At 49.9% G+C, this 22,281-nt stretch overlaps 1 protein-coding gene across 3 annotated transcripts; it reads right to left on the bottom strand.

Moving 5' to 3' along the window:
* Nucleotides 1-5,395: 5,395 nt before the first annotated feature.
* On the bottom strand, nt 5,396-21,367 carry ABCB9 (ATP binding cassette subfamily B member 9). 3 transcript variants are annotated; one of them, XM_042805204.1, is made up of 12 exons: nt 21,277-21,306; nt 18,995-19,690; nt 18,521-18,635; nt 17,974-18,104; nt 16,441-16,646; nt 15,319-15,516; nt 12,991-13,119; nt 11,441-11,629; nt 10,696-10,869; nt 9,132-9,291; nt 8,345-8,481; nt 5,396-7,169 (listed from the first exon to the last, which is right to left on the bottom strand). In XM_042805204.1, the coding sequence occupies exons 2-12, from the start codon at nt 19,605-19,607 to the stop codon at nt 6,831-6,833; spliced, it is 2,391 nt and encodes a 796-aa protein (XP_042661138.1). In that variant the 5' UTR covers nt 19,608-19,690; nt 21,277-21,306; the 3' UTR covers nt 5,396-6,830. The 3 variants fall into 3 exon arrangements, with proteins under 3 accessions (XP_042661138.1, XP_032864213.2, XP_032864212.2); XM_033008322.2 differs by lacking the exon at nt 21,277-21,306 and adding an exon at nt 20,556-20,571; XM_033008321.2 differs by having other exon boundaries at nt 18,995-21,367.
* Between the last annotated feature and the right edge of the window lie 914 nt (nt 21,368-22,281).

Here is a 22,281-nt window from a genome sequence, read left to right on the forward strand (position 1 = left end):
AGGCACCCTTGTTCTCCTTTTGTTTGTAACTGCACAGCTGTAAATTAGGAAGGAAAATCAGTAGAATTATTTAACTCACACTTCCTTACCACATTGGGACTTGGCTACAGTAAATCTCAAGAGTGACTGCGTTATTGTTCTCAAGCCTAGGCTGAATACCTATTTAGGTTAAAAATAGCCAAAAATGATATATTGCCAAGCTTTGGTTCTAGGTCTTTGTCCATCTTAAGGTCTTTCTTCTTCAAGATTGAAGGTCAAGAAATGATCTTTCTATCAAAGATGTATTTTATGACGAATGTAAATACTTCTGAAATGTAGTGCAGTAAAAGCTCTGCATCAATTCAAACGTCATAGCTACATTTTGTTCTGATTTTTATCTGTTAAGTCACCAACACTTTACTAGGCACTCTGTGGTAACACTTTGGAGCAGTAGCTCTCCAGTTACTACTGATGTTAGCATAGCTGATAAAGACAATTATGCCTGGAAACAATTCAATGTGTTAACATAGCCTAAACTGTATGCATCTCTAGCCATGTACCACCTTTCCTGGCCTGCTTTTATACCTAAAGGATTGTGGACGTGGGTGTGCTTGTTTCCGCGTGTAACACCAGAGAAAGAACCAGAATGAACACGAGTCAAAGGAACAGGGTAGGGAATGGCCATGTGGTCGTTGTCCTTTGTAGTTGACATTTTTGATCTAACTGGGAAAAAAAAAAACAATATAGTGAACTGAATCAGTCTCTGATGTAATGCTATTAAAATGTAATGATGTTACAGTCACATTCAGGAAGTGACCCAGTCCTTCCTGGCAGAACTGAATGAAGAAAGGCATGACAGCTCCATGTTTGTTCTTTTGTCCTGTAACTACACTCAGCTCTCCATGCCTCTCATCCCCCGAAAGCCCCCTCTATCGTTATGATCCACAGGTAATAAAGACCAACAACATGACACAGCTAGAGGAAGGCTTAGCCTGGCTTCTTAGTGCAGTGCTACTGTACAACTGTGATGCAAACTGAGTGTATTCAGAGGCAGGTAAGGGCGAGACGTTTGTGCAGCAGGAAGCTGAGCTGAGCTTGCTTAGGGTGGGGAGAAGGTGATTAGTGATATGGGCACGTGTCCACCCATCACGTCAATGCACCTGCCTCTCACTGTGGTATGCGCTGAGCTCCTCCTTGTGTGGAGTGCTCTGCTCAGAGCACAGATGAGTAAACAGCTGTACCTCTTGGCAGTGACATGGGTTTGCACTGCAGCCTGACCTTGTCATTTAAAACCAGTAGATAGTTGCCATGCCAACACAGTATCATATACCGTATTTGCACATATCCATCAAAAAGTCAGTTACACGCTTGTGTTAAACCAGATTGTAAATGTGCACATGCAAACATACACACACACGTATATATATACACACACAAATAAAGGAATTAGCTGAGGGATTAAAAGAAGCCCTTTCTTCCCAAGAATGTTACTGATTTTAACTTCATTGCATAGCTGAATAATTGGAATGGGGGGAATGTGGTTTAGAAGAGTCTGACTCAGCTTCATGTCGTAAATCTAGTTTTACCACTGCCTTTCTGTGTGATCCTGAGTGGAGTTCCCAGCTTCCCTCAACCATAGTGCCGTTTGCTTAAAAAGAGTAATAACTGCTCAGTCCCAGATGAGGGTGGAGAGGAAAAGTTCACACTGGCCTGAAACTAGATGATCTTCAAGGTCCCTTCCAACCCAAACCATTCTCTGATTCCATGATGATTCTATGAATACTGCTTGCAGAGGTGCTTTGAGTGAATATCTCTGGTGAAGGGCACTACAGTATGATATGCTGTTGGGAAAGATGGTTTAACAGTGACCTAAGGAGCTTTTCTGTAACTATCTCATTTTTGTTTATGTTGCATGAGGTTGATGGAAGTTCACTGCTCTAGACATCAAGGAATGGATTATTGGAATTAGTCGATGCTAATCTGATTAAAGTTAGAAACTGTATAATGCAGAACAATGAAGTCCTCACAGAATGCACAGGGTGAACATAACTCATTTGTGCTCAAGTACAGCATATATTGAAGATACACTTCTCCCTGTGTAGATGTGTTTGGGTTCTGGCGATGTTGGAGAGGAGTGTCTATATTAAGCATCTGGTCTGGTTTTGAGTACTGTGGTCAGCATCTACATGTGACTGAGTTCTCAGGTTGGCCAGAAAAGCAGCTGAGGTTGAGAGACAAGATGGGGATCAGCTGCTTTTGTATAATTATATATTCTATTTGGACAGGTAGGAAGGTGCCTTTCCATTCAGCAGTCTTCATGGAAGATAAAGGTTTTGTGACAGTACATCACTTGGACAGAATACGAAGGACTGCAGATAAACTAGGATTTTAGGCTACAGGGATTATCAAATACTGCGGTGCTGCAGGCTGAGATTTATCAGCTGCCCAGCCCTGGTTCCTATTTGCCTTTGCTGGAATCCTTTTGAAGGGTGACAGCATTCATGAACATTAAAACTGTAAGCAGGCAAAGTACAGAAGTCAGAATTTCTTATTACAGGAGAAATGGAACAAAAAAATTAGGAAGATCACAGTGGAAACCATGTCATGATGAATGAGAACTCAGGTTTCAGTCTTGGGGAGAGCTGGCATCCAGTCTAGTTTAAATTAGATGTTAGATTTTTTTCTTTTTAAACCTGATCTTGAATTTCCTTCTGTCACCTCATATCCTTTTACGGTCAGTAGCACTGTGTCCATGCATATTTATTAGATTTAGACATATTTTGCAAGTCACCTTCACAACTTCCTTTCTTTCCTGGAAAAACTGGTTGGTTATGTAGAGACTGAATTTGCAAGTCTAATCTTTGGCGTGTATTAACCCTTATTAGTCTCATTGCTCAATGGACAGATAGGTTTTCAGGCATATTTGCAATTTAATTTCCTTCTATGTATTAATCACAGTCCATAACTCTGTTTAGATTTCATAATCCAGATTCCTTCACACATGAAAATGACTTGCATATTCAGCATCCTGGGAGAGGAACTGGTCCTGTTTGAGAGAGAAAAGTGCTCCCGCTGTCTGAGAGAGAGCAAGAATTAATTGTTATTACTATACTCCTTCCTTTTAGGGAGCTACAGGCATGAGAAGAGGAGCAGGTTTACATACCTGCACATACTTTCTTTGCCTTAAGCTTACACTGAAGCTAGAGTAGAAAAGGCAGATACTGTTTTTCCTCCCCAGACTAGGACACATCTCTGAACCTGAGCTAGAAGCACTTTGTCTATTTGCTTGTGGTATTTCCAGAGCTGCTGAAGGCCTAGAAAGTGCAGCCACTGAAACAAACACAGTTGGTTACTGAGGCAGAGGTTGGTGCACCGGGAGACAAGTTGTTGGAATAAACACAGCTGTGTTTTTTCCGTTATTGTTCTCACTTGCTGGGTCAGTCAGCCACATACCTTGTCTGTGCAAAGGTACAGGGTAAATATGTGTCCTTGGGGAATCTCTAGGACTATAGGATCTACTCTTCAACTTCATCTTGGGTAGGGTTCTCCAATGTTTAAATCAAATAAAGCTGTGGTTATACCTATTACAGGGAACGGTTAGAGCCTATTAATAGTGAGGAAAACAACCTGCCATGGAATATACAGTCAACCTTTGTAATCAAACGTGCTTTCAAAGGCCTGATTGCTTACCATTCTGCTATGTCAGTCTTCAAGCCATGCTCCCTGAGTTAAGGTTTCAGATGAACCCGTCTGAGGTCCCTATGATCACTCTTCCTTTTGAGGAAAAGGGACTTTTAATCTGCATTGCTGTAATCAAGAAGCGCCTGAACACATTTTGTTCATGTTCCCATGTAAACATCAGCTCTGGGCAAACCCGCAGCCACAAAATACTACAGTTCAGGGTTTCAGAGGGAGCAGTGGCCTTGTTTCCAGGAGAATAGCCTGAAACACAGAGCCTGCCCACAGGCAGCAAGGCCCCAGGGACTGGGCAGCTCCAGGAAGCAGCACACGTTGTTCCAGAACTGGAGCAATTCCCACTGCTACACCGAGTTAAGCTCATGTTCACTGATGGGCTTAGATTGGCTAAAGAGCATCTCTGACCCCAGTTTTCACTTCAAAAAGAAGTCATAGTTGGATTGATTTTGAAAAAGCAGGATTTTCTGTAGTCACAGGGTTTGTACTGGGCCAGCAGAAATGTCTGCTTTAGATGCATACTGTTGGATCCCGAGTGGTGTGTGGAGCTCCCACCAGGCTTCCAGGCCATAAGAAAACCCTCATGGCTTTACCATAGAGGCAGATCAACCTGTCACATGCCAACAGCACAGCAAAAGGGCTTGTTCAAGCTAGGAGAATGTAAGGCTCAGTGGAAAAGTAGCCTTGAGTTATCTGGATGCAAAAGAGAGAATTCAGCACCTGTGGCAATGAACAAAGTCAGGTCCTGTTATCAGCTTGGACTGGTGCCACCAGCAGAGACAATCTGCCATTTCCAATGTGCCATTTCAATTGAAGCTGTTTGGACCTGACCTGGGAGTACAATGTTGGGATTATCATTGCAACAGACTTGGGAAGCAGGTCTCCCTTCCTGACACTCACTGTAGACTTTGCAACAAAACTAATCTGAGTGTATCCTTCAATTCCCCTTTTTGGAGCACTGTCTGGGAGGGACACACATGATAAGATCGAATTCTCTTTTCTGGCATGTGGTACTAATGGCATTGTCCCACCAGCACTTCCCAGGGTGAATCAGCTTCCCTAGTTCCTAGGCAACCCAATTTCCTACACACACACACACACACACACACACACACACACCATTTTTCAATTAAGCAGAAATTAATTCCACTTCTATGAACTGCTGGTCACATTCTGCTCTCAGGTACTGATAAAAATGCAGAATTAATCACTTGCCTGCCAGCACTGGGTGGAACTACTAACCTCTTCATACCCACAGTGCAAATTTTCATCAAGCAAGAATGCATGGCCATTTACTGAAGGGGTGAACTGATGAGTTCAAAGCGTGAGCTGACTGAGGTTTCCTAAGTGGAGGGAGATAAGACAAAAAGCTCTCCTTCTTCCCAGGCACAGATTTTTATCATATCACAAGAGCAAGCAGCTGAAAAGATTCCAGTCACTAAGCACTGTGCTTTGAGAACGGGTTAGACTGCCTGCCTTTTCCTACTAGACTGACTACTGGATGGGATTTGGGATGAAAACAAGTTCTAAACAGGTTATACCTACTGCTATGGCTCACAGTCATTATCAGATGTTGAAGTCTTTTACATACCTAATTCTCTGTAGGTTCTTCTTGTCATTCCCTGCAAGGGAGCCAGAACATGTGCAGTTGTATTCAGCCATCATCTCAGATGAACGTTACCTTGAAAACCTTGAATGAAAAAACCACTCCCACTAGATTGGCTTGATGTTGAGTGGCAGAGGTAGTATTTTATTTTTTGTGCATCCCTCCTCAAGGACACTAAAGAGTTTGTAAAACAGCACTAAACAAAACCAAAATATCGCAAACAACAAAAATGCAAACCTGCCAAAAAGTAAAACACAGCAGCATTCAAATATTGGAAAACATGAGAGCTAAAGTGCTTGAGATAATCTCTTAATTATGCACAGTCTGAAGTCAATTTTCCCCATATAAATGCCATTTTTCAACAGCATCTGACTGACTTGCATAGGTTTCTTCACCAATCTATGGCAGGATAACACTACTAAGCCAGAGCCATTACCCAAAAGGGCTAGGAGCAACATATCTCTTTCTATCCCTCATACTAAAAGTAAGTTAATAATATTCAAAAAAACATATTTTAAAGTTCAGGCAGCTGAAGTTGGACTTTAAGGAAAGTGACTGTACGGATTTCCCATGCAGTGAAGTTGCTAGCAGCCTGAAGCTGAACTAAGCTTTGGTGGGATTTATAAAGTGCTGTCTTTTAGTATTTTATGCCTGTCTTTAGTAGTGTTTTTTTTCAAACCAGCACCGGCATTGTGAGTTAAAAAAATCCTGAAATAACAGACCAATTTTCAGTGGATGCTGGAGCCAGACAGACATTGCACAGTTCTCACAAATATATTAAAAAAAAACCCAAACCCCAAACCAAAAAACCCCAAATCCCAAAACCTAACCCAATTATGGTAGAACTTTTCATCCTTAAAAACAAACACCCACCAAGAGCCAAGAGCAAATCTGAAAGCACCATCTGCCTCTCGGTCCCTTAGCTCGTTCCAGCAAGGATGGTTACTACATGATACAAGCTCAGCAGCAATGGTTGTGAGCCTGAGCCTGCAGGCACTCAGTGCAAAACCCTCCCAGCATTCAGCCCCAGGGGGGTGATCCAGTTTTCCCCGAAGCCGAAGGGAGCTCCCTATAGGCTTCAGCAGACTTTGGATTGGCCCCATAGATTGACAGAGGGAGCAGGACCTTGTTTTACAGTCACTGTTTTTCTATCCAGCCACAAAAGCCACCCCTTGAAATTCCTGAAGGGGTTTTCAATCTTCCCCTCCATGCATGCATTTAACATCCATTACAGTTAATAGCAGTTACACATGCATATCAATGGGAGAAAAGTCCGTCAAGAGAAATTACTGGTAGTAAGAAAAGAAACCCAGTAGAAACGCTGGGAATTGCTAAAGACCCAACTCCCTCGAATAAATCAGTTTCCGTGTTTAACCAGCCGGCATCTGCCCGCAATGCAGGAAGCTCTAGAGTGTGTGTTTGTGTGTGCACGGGTGCGCGACGCGCGCGGGGTGAGCAAACGGCCGGCGTTCTGCAGCGCGCAAGCCCGTTGGCAGGCCGCCTCCTGTCCCAGCGTCCCAGCGAGCATCTCGAGCGCCGGCCATCGCTGCTCTCACTTGTGAGCCGTGGTGTTGAAATCATCCTGGGCCACGGCCGGCAGGGAATGGTCTATCCTGAACTCTTCCTCCCGCCCGCCGGATGCCTTCGCTGAATCCCCCCGGGCTGCAGGTTGGCGACTGTCCGTGCCGCCCCCCTCCAGCCCCAGGATCTGTCTCTGCACCAGCTTGGAATAAAGGCCTCCTTCTTCCATCAGCTCCTTGTGTGAGCCCTGCTGCACCACGCGGCCCTTGTCCAGCACAATGATGTTGTGTGCCTTCTCGACAGTGCTCAGCCTGTGAGCTATGACAAGCACCGTGTGGTTCTGCAAGTCACCATAAATCGCCTGCTGAATCTGTGTGGGAGGAAAAGATGTTAGTGCCTGAGCGTCGCTGGCTCCGCTTTGGAAGGGAGAACAGCAGCTTTGTGGTCTGTGTTAAGAAACCTCTGGAGAGGAGGTTTGCTCTCCTCTGGCTACGCAGAGGACACAAGACTCCCTGCAGCACTACCAGCATCAGCACGTCCATCCTAGCTCCAGGATCCTGTTGTGCAGCCCAAAAGACTGTCTCAGTCCAGCCAGCCCACAGGTGCGGTATGCACACAGGTCTGATCCTGCAAGCTGGTTACTTGTTAGAGCTGGGCCCCAGATTTGGAGGCCATGGGGTGTTGACATGGACTGCAGGAAGCCAATAACTGGTAAATGCAGCTGCTTAGAAAAACGGGACTATTTCTTGGATGTATCAAGGCAAAGTAAAAGAGTTGTTTTCCAGCCAAGACATAGACAATAGCACTAAGCTCTAAAGGCAGGCGGATGGCCACCATGTCATGTTGACACCCCTGGCTAGCCAAAACCAGCCCCTGGCTAGCATCAGATACCACACACATGGCTGAGGACCTGTGAGCCAACGAGCTGCCCCACAGTCAGATGCCCATGCTGCCCCACACTGTGGACCAGCAGCACTCATTCTCGGGGACCGGGAGACACGTTCTTACACCTCAACCTTGAACTAGCTTTCCCTCATGTCATTAAACCAGTGAGGCCAAACTGCTACTGATAGAGCTGTTTGGACATCACATCCCAGCCGGATAAACCAGCTCAGTTCACGAGAAGCTCCAGGCTTTGCCTGCAAGTGTGGCTTCTTCAGTGCCTCAGCTGGAATTTTAGCTCAGGCAGTCTTACCCTCCCTGCTGTGATACCATTTTTTAGGGTCTTCCTCCATATCCTGTTCTAAAAGGCTGCACAGAGTTTCTGTATGCCAATTAACACTTTCCACATTTCAAAAAATCAGCAGAGATCTCTATCTCATCAGGTTTGCCAGGTGTTGGCTGCTGTGAGCACAGGATTATTCCCTTCTTGGTGGCTACATCAGTGTTGGAAGCAAATTCCTCCTCAGGAATTAGTGTCTCACCGAAACCTCTGATTACACCATGTCAAGACAAAGCTTGTCCACAGGATGGAAACTGAAGCTACAGTCTTTCCTCCAAACCTAGATTGCCTCTTTGACCCAAACACCCGAGTCACCCACTCACCACATGTTCGCTCTCTGCATCCAGCGCACTCGTGGCTTCATCCAGGATTAGGATGGGGGGCATTCGGATCAAGGCCCTGGCAATTGCTACTCTCTGCTTCTGGCCACCTGACAGCTGGGCTCCTTTTTCACCTGCCTCTGTTGGGTCAAGGGATAGAGGAAGGGGTCAAAATAAAAATTGAACTGCCATCAAGTTCACCTCCCAGCCACGGCACCAGGATAGTGTCATGCTTTGAAGCAGACCAGGTAAATGCTTCTGCTCACTTGGCAGAGCAATTTAAATGAGTTAAACATTCCTGAGGCTGCAGTTCTTCCCTCCAGCAGCAAGTTTTCCACTGTTGTCCCAGGGTTTGAGGGACTGATGCCCATGGAAACAATGCAGATAAATCCCTGAGCCTGGAAGATCATCCAAACCCTGGATCCTCCTATAAACACAAACCATCGTCAGGCTGACCTACCTCCTCACAAAGTCCCACTGTCACACATATCAGCTTTTATTACTATGGATTTATCACAGGTTTATTTTCTCTTTCTGCAGGTGGAGTGGTACACAGCTAACTGTTTGGGTTTGGGGCTTTTCTCCTGATCACTGCACTGAAAAATGGTGAGACTGCCAGTGACACAAAAGGCAGCCAGGATGCTGCACCTCTCCATGTAGCTGCCTCTACACCGCCACTGAGCTGCCATGGACTCGTGTCCATCACTACCTGCCTGCCTCTCCACCCAAAGAGACAGTCTCTGCCCTCCCTAGGCAATGTTTTCAAGTGCAAACAGAGGGATTTTGGTACCTGTGTGGTAGCCGTCTTGTAACTCCGTGATGAAGGCGTGTGCGTTGGCCTTCTGGGCAGCCTGAACAACTGACTCAAAGGAGGCTGAAGTTAAGCCATAAGAAATATTATCCGCAATAGAGCGGGCAAACAGCACCGGCTCTTGGCTCACCAGGGAGATCTGCAGAAAGGGAGGGAAGAGCAGGAGGTTGGGAGCAGAAGACATGCTGGCCAGCATCTCAAGATCATTGGCATTTGTTCCTGCTGGGTAAGGACTCAAGCGGGCAGAGCCCCACCATTAAACCAAGATATTAAAGTGCCTCAGTGTGAGCTTCCAGTGAGGATGCTAATGGTGGGGTGCCCAGCAGCAGCCCCAGCCCAGTTTGCATCATCTGCTGGGAAGCCACTTTTTGGGAAAGAAACCTGATGCAATGCTGATGCGTTGGCATCTGGGACAGGCTTCCCCCTCCAAGACCCTGCTGTGTTTTTTGCTCCAGACCTGTCATTCCCATCACTGTTTGCTCTTGCCAGAATGGGAAACCAGTTGCTGGGACAAGGCAGGCTGGAGAGACCCTCTCCCACGCTCTTGCTGATTTTCTGTTCAAGGCCAGTAATCACGCTTGGGCCATGTGAATGAGCCCTCCTGCATCTTTTAATACAAAATTAGCAAGTTAGGGACATAGCTGCTGCAATTTCTTAATTGCTTAGCAACAGCCTCTCTGTCCTACCTTACAGCCGTTGCTGCTCACTCTCACATTCAGCCTGCTTTGTCAAACCCTCAATATTGAAATAAATTGAACCCTCCAAATTATTACTCAGAACTGGGCATGAAGAGAGCCAGTGGGACATGGTCATATTTTAATTGACTTCTCCCCATGCTCCTAACACCACACCAGGCTTTCTAAACTGAAAGACTAGCTTGTCTTTTAATTTTCGCTCAGTACAGGCAGGGAATGTAAATTAGTCACACTGACTTTGGCTTTCCAGCCTGTCTCTGATCAATTGTTTTCAGGTTTTCCTGCTGACTGGTAAGACCATTCGCTCTGAGGGCAAACAAAGAAGGCAGTTACTTGCAGAGGAGATGAGGGCTGATCTGTGCTGACACACAGGCGAGAGCCAAGGGGCCCGGACCCCTCTCCTAGGCAAACCACCCAGCCCCTCTGGTGCTCCAGCTGCTGCCAGGATCCCAAGAGATTTAACTCCCCATTAGCTGAGGATTACTTTAAGATCTTAAAGTAGAAAGTGCTGGAGGAATGCAAAACTCTTTTTCCAAACCCAATTTAGATTATAATTAATCCAGCAACCAAAACCATATTTCTACTGCATTGGCCAAAAAATACAAAACAAAACATGTTTTTTGTTCTGGTTTTGGAAGGTTTCCCCCTCCCCATGAAGCCACTCACCACCCCTTTCCCTTCCGCCCCCACAAATTATCTGAATTCATTTCCTGGACCACCTCCAGCCTCCAGCTTTCTGGATGTTCAGCAGTTGCCAGATCAAACCCAAAGCAACATGCAACCACTACCATCCATCCCCTCTGATCACGGCAGGCGGTAGCTAGAATACACGTATCAGTCGCTCGTACCACTGAGTGCAGGTACTTGTGATCGTACATGTTAATGGGACACCCATCCAGCAGCACCTGCCCGTCTTGCAGAGGGTAGAAGTTCTCCAGGATGTTGACACAGGAGCTCTTCCCGCTCCCCGAAGGACCCACCAGCGCCGTCACTTTGCCGGGGTGCAGGGTGAAGGACACATTCTGTGACACGGATGGGAGAGCATACTCAGGTCCTGGATTTTCCCAGGGTCCTGAGGCAGCAGCTTGGGCACTATGCAAGAAAGGTAGCCGAAATCCAGCCATGGTGACCCTCCAACTTGGTGATGTGCCACATCAGCCATCTCTCCTGGCTCTGAGGAAGCAAGAAGTCTCCAAAATTGCTTCAGATTTGCCTGCTGATGTAGCAGGACCTCTAAAAACTGCAAAGCAAGCTAATTTCTTTGCTGCCTCCCCCTGCCTCATGACCCCAGCCCCTATCCCATGGAAACAGTCCAAGGCAGCTTGGCACAAAGCCCTGTACCATGCTGATATGTTTAATGCCTGAGCAGGGAACAAGGGTTTTATTAATAAACCTCATGCCTTGTAAGGAAGGCCGGCCCTAAACACCCGCTGTTCCTTATAATCTCTTTTCCAACACGCTGTTGAGCCTGCCTTTATGCGTCTCCAAAAGGGCAGCTGACATTTCCTGTGGCTGGGGATCGGTTATTGCCGCCACGGGGAAGCAGCGCGTGATGCCTCGTGGTGGGGAGCACTCTGCGCCCGCGGGACTCACCTGGAGGACCTGCGTTGCAGAGCGAGTGCGGTAGGAAAATGTCACGTTTCTGAACTCCACCTTTCCATCCACATGGTCTGGGGCCAGGGACCCGTCATTCACCATCGTTGGCTTGCGGTCGATGAACTCAAACACCTTCTCGGCAGCTCCCACTCCCTGCATCAGGCCGCTGTAGACGGAGCCAACGGACTGGAAGGGAAGAGACAATGGTGAGACCCTCCCATGCGATGGAAAAGTCACTCAGTGCCATTTGTAAGTGTTGAAGCATTCCCAAGGCTTCAATCATCTGACATTAACTACAGTCATCAGACACAGGAAAAGAAAGCTCCTTCCCCTCTGCAGGGTATGTAGGGGATATACATGGACATATCCAGGGAAAGGGCATCTAAGGGTTTTTTTTGTATGGATAGATTCAGAGGGGAATAGAAGGAAATACATGGATGGAAAAAAAAGACGTGCACCAGGAGATATACCACCCAAACTTCCAACAAAATCCTCCACTCGTCTCTCTTTGCTCAAGACCAGCAGCTCCCCAACCCAATGGTTGAACAGAGTCCACGTACGGCAGCACATCACACCAGCCCCCGAGGGCGGCTGGCTCATTCCCTAGCACACGTGTCTCAAATGCAGAGTAGCTCCAGGCTGGGCCCTTCTAGACAACCATTTGGCAGCTGATAAAGCTGTTCCCTGCTGGAATAAGGTCCTAATGGATTTACCATTATGTTTTCCCAACTACAGCTACTGCACGCTGACACCGGCTTCCCTGGAATAAACCCCTGTCATGTTGGCTCTTGTTAAACCCAGAGCTGCAGAACAGCTTGTACTGCAACTACCCCTCCCATCAGGAGGGAAAAAAACCAACCTAATCCAAACCAAACACACACCAAAACCACAACCTGGAAACACCACCAGAGCCTGCAGTCATCCAAACAGATGGTGAAAGCTGGGCAAGCTGCCTCCAGCTCTGCTCTGCCGCTGCACAAAGGCTGAAGTGCTGCCGAAATCACACTTGGCTGTGAGGAAACCTAGACTTGATCATTTCTGCCTCGATTAGCCAAGCTTATGCCTTTGCAAGGCGAAGGCAGCCCCAGGTGGGCTCTATCATCCCAACCACAATCCTATCTTGCTAATGTGCTGCCAATGCAACAGCTTGCATCCTATTTCAGGGGAAAAAAAAAAAAAAAAAAAAAAAAAGTAATATAATTAAGTTTTTAACAAAGCCTGAAATTTAACAGGCAGCTTCATAATCCCTGCATCCTTCACGCCAGGAAACATGCTTGGGAGGCAGCCAGGACTACTGCCCTTCAGCGGGGCCAGCCTGACGCCTTTGGTCCAAATTGCCTTTTTGGGGGGCAAGCTGCTTTGGGCACATTCAGGTTGTGAGGCTACAGCAGGAGGGAAATGGGGAGCAGAAAGGAGAATAAGACCACCAGTGGGCAAAGCCACAGCGCCAAGAAAATGTGTCATGGGAAGGTCAAGACTGGATCTAGCCCTGCAACTGCCCTGGGACCTTGGTATGGGGGTAGCCCAGCAGGATAAAATAGACTCACCTCCATGCAGTCTCCTAAGACAAACTCATAAATGATGAAGGATATCAGGTTTCCGCTTGTCATTTGTCCCGAGATCACGAGGTGCCCACCGTAGTAAAGGATGCTGACCTGGACCACCAGGAGGGTCAGCTGAAAGCAAGAAAACAAACCAAAATCAGCAAGGACAACTGATATTTTTGTGTATTTGCAATTACTCACACAACAGCCCACAATTCATGTGCTGACATTTATTCTTTGAGCAGCAAACTGAGCAGCCCTGACAGTGCGCAGCTGACAGCCGTAGCAGCAAGCATGGTGTCCTGATCTTGGCTGGGTTAGAGTTAATTTTTCTTCTTAGTAGCTAGAGTAGTGCTGTGTTTTGGATTCAGAATGGGATTTGGTACAAGAAGAATGCTGATAATGCACTGATGTTTTCAGTTGTTGCTAAGAGATCAAGGACTCTCCAACTCCCCGTGTCCTGCTTGTGCACGGGTGCACAAGAAGCTGGGAGGGAGCACGGCCAGAGCACTGAACCCCAACTGGCCAGCAAAATATTCCATATCCTGTAACATCGTGCTTGATACATAAAGGAGAGTGGCTGGGAAGGAGTGAGTTGTCTCTCGCTTCTCTGATTGCAACTGTGGGATCTTTGTATTTTCAGGACCACTAGCCAGGAATGGGCTGGATATGAGTCAGTGGGTGATGAGCAATTGCATTGTGCATTACCCATTTGTACTTTCTATTATTGTTATTGTTTTATTTTATTACAATTATTAAACCGTTTTTATCTCAACCTATGAGTCTCCCTTTACCCCTCCAAATCCCTCCCCCATCCCCTGGGAGCAGGGATGGTGAGCGAGCGGCTGCGTGGTGTTGGGCTGCCAGCCGGGTTCGAACCATGACACATGGATATGAGAAGGAAAAAACAACTCAAGTACATGGGCTGATTTAAGGAGCTGGGCTGGCATCTTTCAACAAAACAGAAGTCCAGAGGGGCAACAGACAAGGAGGGAGAATGTATCTGAAGTAACAGAACATCTCATTAACTTCTCTCTTGGACTAACGTCCTCAAGCATAATAATCTACGCTCAAATTATCCAATGCATGCAGTCACCTCACCACTAAAATAAACTTTCTGTTATATGAGTGTGACACGTTTTAATTTAGAACACAAAATCAAGCCAAGAGTTAATGCAAAAAATCCTCCTTGCATGTACAAGTCCCTGAGCATAACCTCAACTGTTCCCTGAAATCAGTGTGGGGGGGTACCACCTACTCTAGAAAGGAGACAGATCAACTCTGATATGACAAATACCAGCCCCTGCCTTTATTCAGCCGGTTTTGTTCCATGCTGTCCAAGTGCTCAGAAAAGCAGTGATGCCCTGGTGCTCTGTGCAACATTTGCAGGACAGGCTGTAAATTCACATAGATAAAAATACTGGGGAAAAAAATTCCTCCTCAATTGCTCTGCCATGCTCTGATCTTAAAATCCTGTGTTCCCCCTGAGAAAGACTCTACCAGAGCTGTGCTAAATCCATTGGCTTCTTTCTCCATGAGCCCTGCAGGAGCAGTTTTTGAGGGTTTTTGCCTTCTTAGACTTGGTGGGATCTGTGCTGACCCAGTTCACGTTCCAGCTTCATCTGGGAGCCCAGGAACAATGCTAAAAATGCTCTAATTTTGTTTCCAAACTGGGGAAGCCATAGCTGCACAAGGGCACCATAACTTGCAAACCCTTCACCAGAGGCTACTTAGATCCCTGAATGTGCAGAGATAAGGGCAGCCTCACGTGAGGGTTTTGCACAGCCTTAGTTATCAGCTGATGCAGGGGAAGTCACAAACCATCTGGTCTTAAATGATGAAAAAGGATATTAAAAAAAAAAAAAAAAAAAGAAAGAAAGCCAAAGCCCAGAAGCCTCCCCCTGCCACCACCCACACACAGAAAATTTCTGTTTCTGAGCAGAAGCTCAACCAACGCCACGGCTGTTTCCCAGCCGGAGCCCCGGAGATGAGCTGGCACAAGCATGCAATGCAGCAACACAGAAGCATGGGGTTTTCCATGACCTTGAGTGGTTATCAATTACATTCTTATTTGCAAGAGAGAGCAGACTGTTTGGTGGCACGATGCAGCACTGCCCTAAGGGGGGAACGGAATATATTTTCTGATGACCAAAAAATAATAAGAGACAGAGGATTACTGGCAGCGGATGTCAAGGCTGGGTTCACCCTGCAAAGCTCCCTGGAAGTAGAAGGGAAGCATGTGCATCGCGCCATGTGAATTTTGGGATTCGAAGCAATGTCCCCTGCCTGTCCCCAGCCCCACGTAGGGAAGCCCCGGTGCTGGCCACCTACCCCGCTCGACCAGACGTAGTAGGTGTAAGCCATGGCCTCCCGCTTGTTGAGTTTGTACACCTGCTGTAGCTTCTGCCAGTACACGTTCGCCTCCGCCTCCTCGTTGGCAAAACTGCGGACGGTCTTCATGGCGGAGATGGTCTCCTCGGCGGTGTTGTTGGCCTTGGCCAGGGCATTCTGCACATCCTTGGAGAGCTTCTGCAGGGAGCGGGGGGAGGCAGAGGGGGCTCAGCGGGCGCCGGGCTGCCTGTGGCACATCTCCCCGCACGCCCCGGGCTCTGCTGGGCTCAGGAAAAGAAGGCACGGTGACATTTTCCAAGGTCACAGGCAACAAGGCTGAGCATTGGGATATATCCCACACCTCAGGACAGCCTGGAACGCTGTGCCAGGAGGAGAAGGGATTCATTGTGCTGTCCCCAAAGAGTGACCTGGGCTGCAGGAGGTGAAGTGCCATGTCTGGGGCCACTTGGGAAGCAAAGATGCTGCTCCTGGTGCCCTGATGGGACAGGGTCAGCCTGGCCCAGGAGCCCTTCCAGGTGTTTCCAAATCAGGGACAGGTCTGGAGACCAAGGGCAGCTCCACTCCTCCCACGAGTGCCTGACCCACAGGAGGAGCCGCGGCTGGGTGAGGCAGCACCCAAGGACCCCTGTTTTGGCAGCACCCATGCATGCCATGTCCCCAGCACAGTGGAAAGCACGGGGAGCAGCAATGCAGGACTCGCATGGTCCATGGGATGTGGCATTAGCCACAGGGGACAGCCCTTGGCCCACAGGGTGAGGGAGGGAGCTCAGTACTGGGCTTAACCCCCACTGAGTCACTCCAAAGGGAAAGGAGAGATTGTATGAAGACAGGCCGGTATATGTGGGACATCCCATGGCCAAGCTGCCTCCTCTCAGACCTGAGATGCTTCCACTCCTGAGCATGAAGCAGAGTAAGAGCTGAGGCTATGCTTGCCTGCCCATACATGTTTAATGCCACCTTTCTGCCCCCACTGCTGGCAGCAAAGCACTTGAGCATCAGTCCCACCAGCTCTAAGGCCACCCACAATCTCCACGATGTCTTCACAAGGGGAACAACTCAGTATTGCAGCACACTGTGGCCATGCCAACTGCTCCTGCCTACCTTGTAGTACTTTCCGTAGACATCAGACACCAGCATGATGATGGGGAAGCCCATGAAGGTGACGAGCGAGAGCTTCCAGGAGAGGCTGAACATGAAGAAGATCACTCCTGTGGCCTTAACTACATTGCGCAGGAAGATGTTGATGTTCTGGGAAACCAGGTCACTCACGATGGTTGTGTCCGATGTCAGGCGGGAGATGACATCCCCTGCAGCAACGAGGGGTTGGGGAAGGGGAGAGCGGGGACACGTCACCACGTGTGATGGGACACGTCCCCTGTCCTGTGCCAGGGGCCAGATGGGGCTCCCCATTCAACCCAGCCCCTCGCTGCAAGTCTGAAGGGTGGCGTGGAAGCGGGGTGACTCTACGGCTGTGGATGCAAAGCAGAGCTGAGGAGCTTCAATTGCTGCATGCACAGGGGACATGAAATGCATCTGATGGCACAAGCTATGTCCCTGGGTCACCAGGAATGGCTAGAGGACAGCAAAGGGGACCGCAGCAGCATCCTACACCATAGGGCACACTGTGGGCACCCAGATGGGCAGCAGGTGCATGGGTGGTGTTTGCTGGGCTGCTGAATGCACCCACAGAGCTGCCAACCCAACCCCAAGTTCATTTCTAAATGATGTCAGGAGCCCTCCAGCAGCTCAGCAGGGACTGCTGGCACCTTTCCCCGCCATCCTGGCAGGCCCAGCACGCCCTGCGGAGCATGCAGCGCTTTTGGAGAGGGCTGTTTGGGTTTAGCCATGTGCCCTGCAGCCTGGAGCTGACCCAAGTGGCCCTGAGGACATGGGTCCGGCTATTAAGGCTTGATGCTTCTGCAGTGCCCTTTGGTGGAACTGAATGTCACAGCCAGCAAACATCACCCTGAATTCCTAAATGCTTGGCCCGTGTTTGACTCCAGCTGAATTCCCGTGCTTTTGTGTAAGTCCAGGGTTACCCATATCCCACTTACAATAGCATCTCGGGTGTCCTCAGCTACCAGGGCACCGTGCAGCGACTGCTAAATATGGCAACAGCCTCAAAACTAAAAATACCGCTGAGACAAAATTAAATGCGTGAAAAGTTACACCAGGCTGGAGCCACACCAGAGCGGCATGGACTGGGACAGGACTGAATTACAAGCAGGGAAAGCAACAAGCACGCCCAACAAGCTTCACACATCTGAGGTTTCCGATGCTTGGAGCAGAGCTGGAGAGCAGCCGACCAGCAGGCACTGACAGGAGGTACAGGAGGAGGAAAGTAGGTGTTTTGGGGATGTCTGGAGCTGAGCATGTCAGCCCTGGGACTGCTGGATGTCGGGCTGATCAGTGGCAATGGGACATCCCCGGGGTGCCGGGCAATCCTGTCCCAATCCCACGGTGGGAGGCAACCGAAAGGAAAGAGCTTTCTGCTGCTATTTCTAAACATGAGCACTTGGGTGCTGTCTCTGGGTGCCCCCAATCTGCTGGGTGCTGGTAGGGCAAGCCAAGGGGCAAAAAATACTGGTACGGGATAGTGGGGTTAGAGCAAATCCAAGGGAAAGAGAAACCAACCTGTGCGATTCTCATCGAAGAAACTCATCTCCTGAGACACCAGTGACCTGAAGAGGCAGTTGCGAAGGCGAATGTTCAGTCTTGCAAATATGAGCGTAAAAACGCCGCCCCGGATACCTGCGGCAAATGAGCTAATTGCAGATAAGAGACGTTATAGACCAATGGACACGAAATCCGCTCCTCAGCAACACAAACACCCCAACGCCCAGGCCCAGGGCTTGGGCAATGCTGCGCTGGTATCACTTTCCACCCCGGGAAGAGATGGAAAATCAACCCACACCTTCTCTGGGTGCTACCAGGACATCACTCCCCAGGGACCCCATCCCCCGAGTCTGCTCCTGCTCCCCCACCGCCAGCAGACGGTCATGGAGGGCTACACAACGGCCTCGTGACTGCCATAAAGAACTCAAAGCGCATCCCTGGGGTCTGCCAGGGACCAGGTGGAGCGGCTGCAGGTGAGACAGCCTGTACCCACCACCACTGCAAGCTCCTGCGGGAAAACCCCAAACTCCTCCTCACCAGGGCCAAAACCAGCCCCTGTGATTACCTTCCGATGGCGAGCAGCGACATGACCAGCACTGCCGTGGAGAAGCGATCCATGCTCTTCTGCACCACAATGCCATCGATGGCCAGCCCCGTGTAGTAGGGCAGGAAGGTCTCTCCTGCCAGACAAGCACAGGAGATGAGGTTTCAGCCCTGCCATGCGAGATCAGCACAGGATCTTTATTTCCAACTGCGACAGCCCATGGACAACCCCATCCCCACCACGGCCATCGCATGAGATGGCTCAGGAAACTCGACACTTAGCGGCACATGGGGATGTTTCATTTCCCATTGTATTTTATCCCCTACTACATTTTTTTTTTCCCCATTGCATTTTTTACCCAGCCTGTGCAGGATGTGCCACCCAGCGCCCCAAAAAAAAGGTATTGCCAAGCTTCCCCCTGCCATGGTTCCTTCCCTTCCAGTGAGGATGGGAGCATGCTGCAGCTCACCCCCCTCCCGCCATCCCTTCACTCACCCAGCGCAGCTACGAGGAGGAAGAAGGAGGCAATTCCCAGGAAGAAGGCATCCGGCTTGGTGTAGGACAGCAGTTTATGGATTGTGGGACCTGCCGCCTCCTCCCGCTTGTCCCGCGGGGTGCCCCCGTCGCAGCTCTCCTCCGCCTCGGCGCGGGACTCGGAGCCAGGCCCCAGCGCCTCGCGGGAGGAGGTGACACAGGCCAGCAGCTGCCACAGCCCAAAGGTGGCTGCCAGCGCCACGTAGGTCCAGGCAAAGAGCCCCCAAAACCAGGGGTCCCGGATGGTCCTCCGCACCTCTGAGTAGAGCAGCAGCTTCACCATCATGTAGATGCCCATGAGGAGGCAGACGACGGCGATGAAGGTCCGTGATGCCCTGAGGCGCCGGGGGCCATAGGCTGTGTTGGTGGCCACCCCGATGGCAGCCCCCAGCAGCACACAGCTGCGGTAGAGGCAGCCCCCCCAGATGTCCAGCAGCGAGTTGAAGATGTTGAAGTGCCGCAGGTCCTGCAGGACATCCCGGCCACCCCGGCCGTGGGCGTAGAGCAGTGTGGTGACCACCACATCGGCCCCGCTGAGCGCCAGTGTGCTGGCCACCGCCTTCCAGGCACGCATCCTCACCGCTGGGCTGGGGGGGGGTCACCGAGGAGGTGGGGGGCAGCCCTAGCACAGGGAGGATGTGGTCATGTTGGCTTCCGCTGTGGGGCAAGATGAGGGGGACGGGGTTGTTATTTGCCCTGGGGGAGGTGGCAGGGAAAGGGAAGCAGAATGGGGAGACAACCGTGCCAGCTCCCCACCAGCCTGTCCTTACCCCAGACACCACTATCTACTCTTTCCTCCCCTCCGCTGCTGCATACGCTCTAAGGTATTTCATAAAATGAGAAGCACAGATGAAGACAAACTTCCCTCCCAGCTGCCTCCATCCATCCTGAATCCCAAAGCAGAAACCTGCACAGCTCAGTGGGAATCTTCATCCCCACTTACTGTGGTGGCTGCGGTGCAGCCAGGCGATGCTGGGACATCTGTGCAGCCCATGTGTCCTGCGCTATGGAGCCGTGCAGGTGTTAAACTCGGATATTTGTGATCTGAGAGTCCCACCTTTCCCAGGACAAAGCTGAAACCAAGCACTCCATCAAAACCGTATGAAAGCAGAAGGGAAAGCAGCTCAGCTTTGTAACAGATCTCCCCCTCCCTCATCAAAAAGAGAATAAATCATAGGTAGAGCAACCTGTCACACCTTGCTGTCCCCAGCCCTCTTGAATATTGATTTCGGGTAGCCCACTAAACCCAGCGTGCAATTTAGCAACACAACAAAAATTCCAAGAGAAAATTAAAAAGGGGTTGGAAATCCCCAGCTGCGTCCCATGGGAGAGGGAGGCTCTGGGGCGGGGTGCTGCCTCCGCTGTCACCCATGGGTCTGACTGGTGACAACAATGGTGGGGCTGGATCTGAATTGACACAGAAAAGGGTGAAAAGCTTGACTTCCTTTGAACCCAGTGAGCTGTTCACCTGCTCCTGTGCCATGCCCAGAGGTGCTGCTGAGTGTCGGCGCGAGGGAGGTACCTGATCCTCAGATTTGTGCTGGCCAAGCAGCTCGTGACGGGGCACACAGTGCGGAAGACACGGCACAAAGGATGCCGCGTGTGGGCCACGCTCCGGCCTGTGTGACTGCAGCCACCTCCACAGCCACCCGAAAGCAAACCCATGAAGAAAAGGGCAGCACTCAGCACCGGCTCAAACAGCACCCTCAGCTGAGAGCAGCGCGGTGGTCGGGCTGGTGGGATAAAAAGCTAAAAAGTGGAGGACAACGGGGCAGAGGCTGCAATCTGGGGAAGAACGGGGCTTTAAGGGGTGGGGTGGGGAAGGAGGGATGGAGGCAAACCGGAGCAGTGGTGTCAGGGAGGAGCTGGACACGCTTCCCAGGGTGCTCGCTGCTGCCATCCGCTGCAAAGCTGCGCGGATCCGGCCCGGAGGAGGAGGAGGAGAAGGAGAAAAGGAAGAGGAGGAGGAGGAGAAGGAGAAAAGGATGAAGGAGGAGGCGGCCACCGCGGCTCCCTGCCACCCGCAAAGGTGTCCCTAGCTACAAAGCTGGAGATGCCGAAGGTCCCCAGCCTCACCCCTGCTCCCCTCAACCATACGGGATGCTCCTCCCGGGGGAGACGCCCGGGAAGGGCCGTGCCCGTCTTACCAAGGGGGGATACGGACAGACAGACGGACATGGCTTCCCCTTTGTCAGCCCAAGGGCAGCACAGGCCCGGCCCCTCCCCCCCGGACGGGGTCTTACCGGCGGCGGCGGCGGCGGCGGCGGCGGCGGGGCCCGGTCCTGCGGCGCGTCCCGGGAACAAGGTCGCCAGGGGGCGTGGCTTCCGCGCTAGCCACGCCCATATCACCGCCCCCTCGCTGCGGCGCGGCCCCGCCCCCACGCAGCTCCGGGCTTTTTCCCACCTCAGAAAGTTTTGCGTTTTTTTTTTTTTCCCCCAAGAAAATAAAATTTTGCTGTTAATTTTGATATTATTTTATTGGTTTTATTTAATTTCTGCAGAACACGGTGAAAATACAACACACGAGTTGGCTTTAAAAACAACCACGACAAGGACTCAACATCATTTTTTAAATTAATCCCTAAACAGGGGCTCAACAGGGGTTTAAATTAACCCCTAATGCAGAGAGGGATCCACTTTCAAGAAATCCAACTTATAAATTATTTTTCCCCCTCAAGCCCCCATGACAGCTCTGGAGGGAGGGCAGCATCTGTGCATAGGTGACAGAGGGGCTGGTTGGGGCCATTACCCCAAAGTTTCCCTGTGTTTCTGGAGCACCAGGCTTAAAAACATCCCTATAGCCCTCGCCAGCGTAGAAACAGACTACAGGACTCCTAGGGTTCACTCCCTTTCTGGAGAGAACAGAATGGTGATGTTACAAAGGAAAACTTAATTTTGCTCTGCCTGGATAATCAAAAGTAAAAATATCATGGTTTACTGCTGATTTTATTTGTGCTAATTAGTGCTTAAAAATAAATAAAGCTCACTTCAAGCCATTCCCATGTCCACTGGGAATGCAGTCAGGCCTGGCATGACTCTTCCCAGTTCAGGCTGACAGTGGGGAGGACAGTTTTAAGCTGTAAGAAACATACTGCAATGTGGCTGAGCTGAGTTTAGTTTCTGGTTCTCTTCTCGTCTGCACCCAGATCACTCCCTGGGCTTTGATGCAATTACTCCCAAAGGGGCAATTTCCAAGCCATAGTAATGGTGGAGCTTTTTGGCAAGACCGAGTCTCTCACTGCCAAAGC

Source organism: Tyto alba, unplaced genomic scaffold (genome assembly GCF_018691265.1).
Source record: "Tyto alba isolate M040663 unplaced genomic scaffold, T.alba_DEE_v4.0 Super-Scaffold_44, whole genome shotgun sequence".
Lineage (NCBI taxonomy): Eukaryota > Metazoa > Chordata > Aves > Strigiformes > Tytonidae > Tyto > Tyto alba.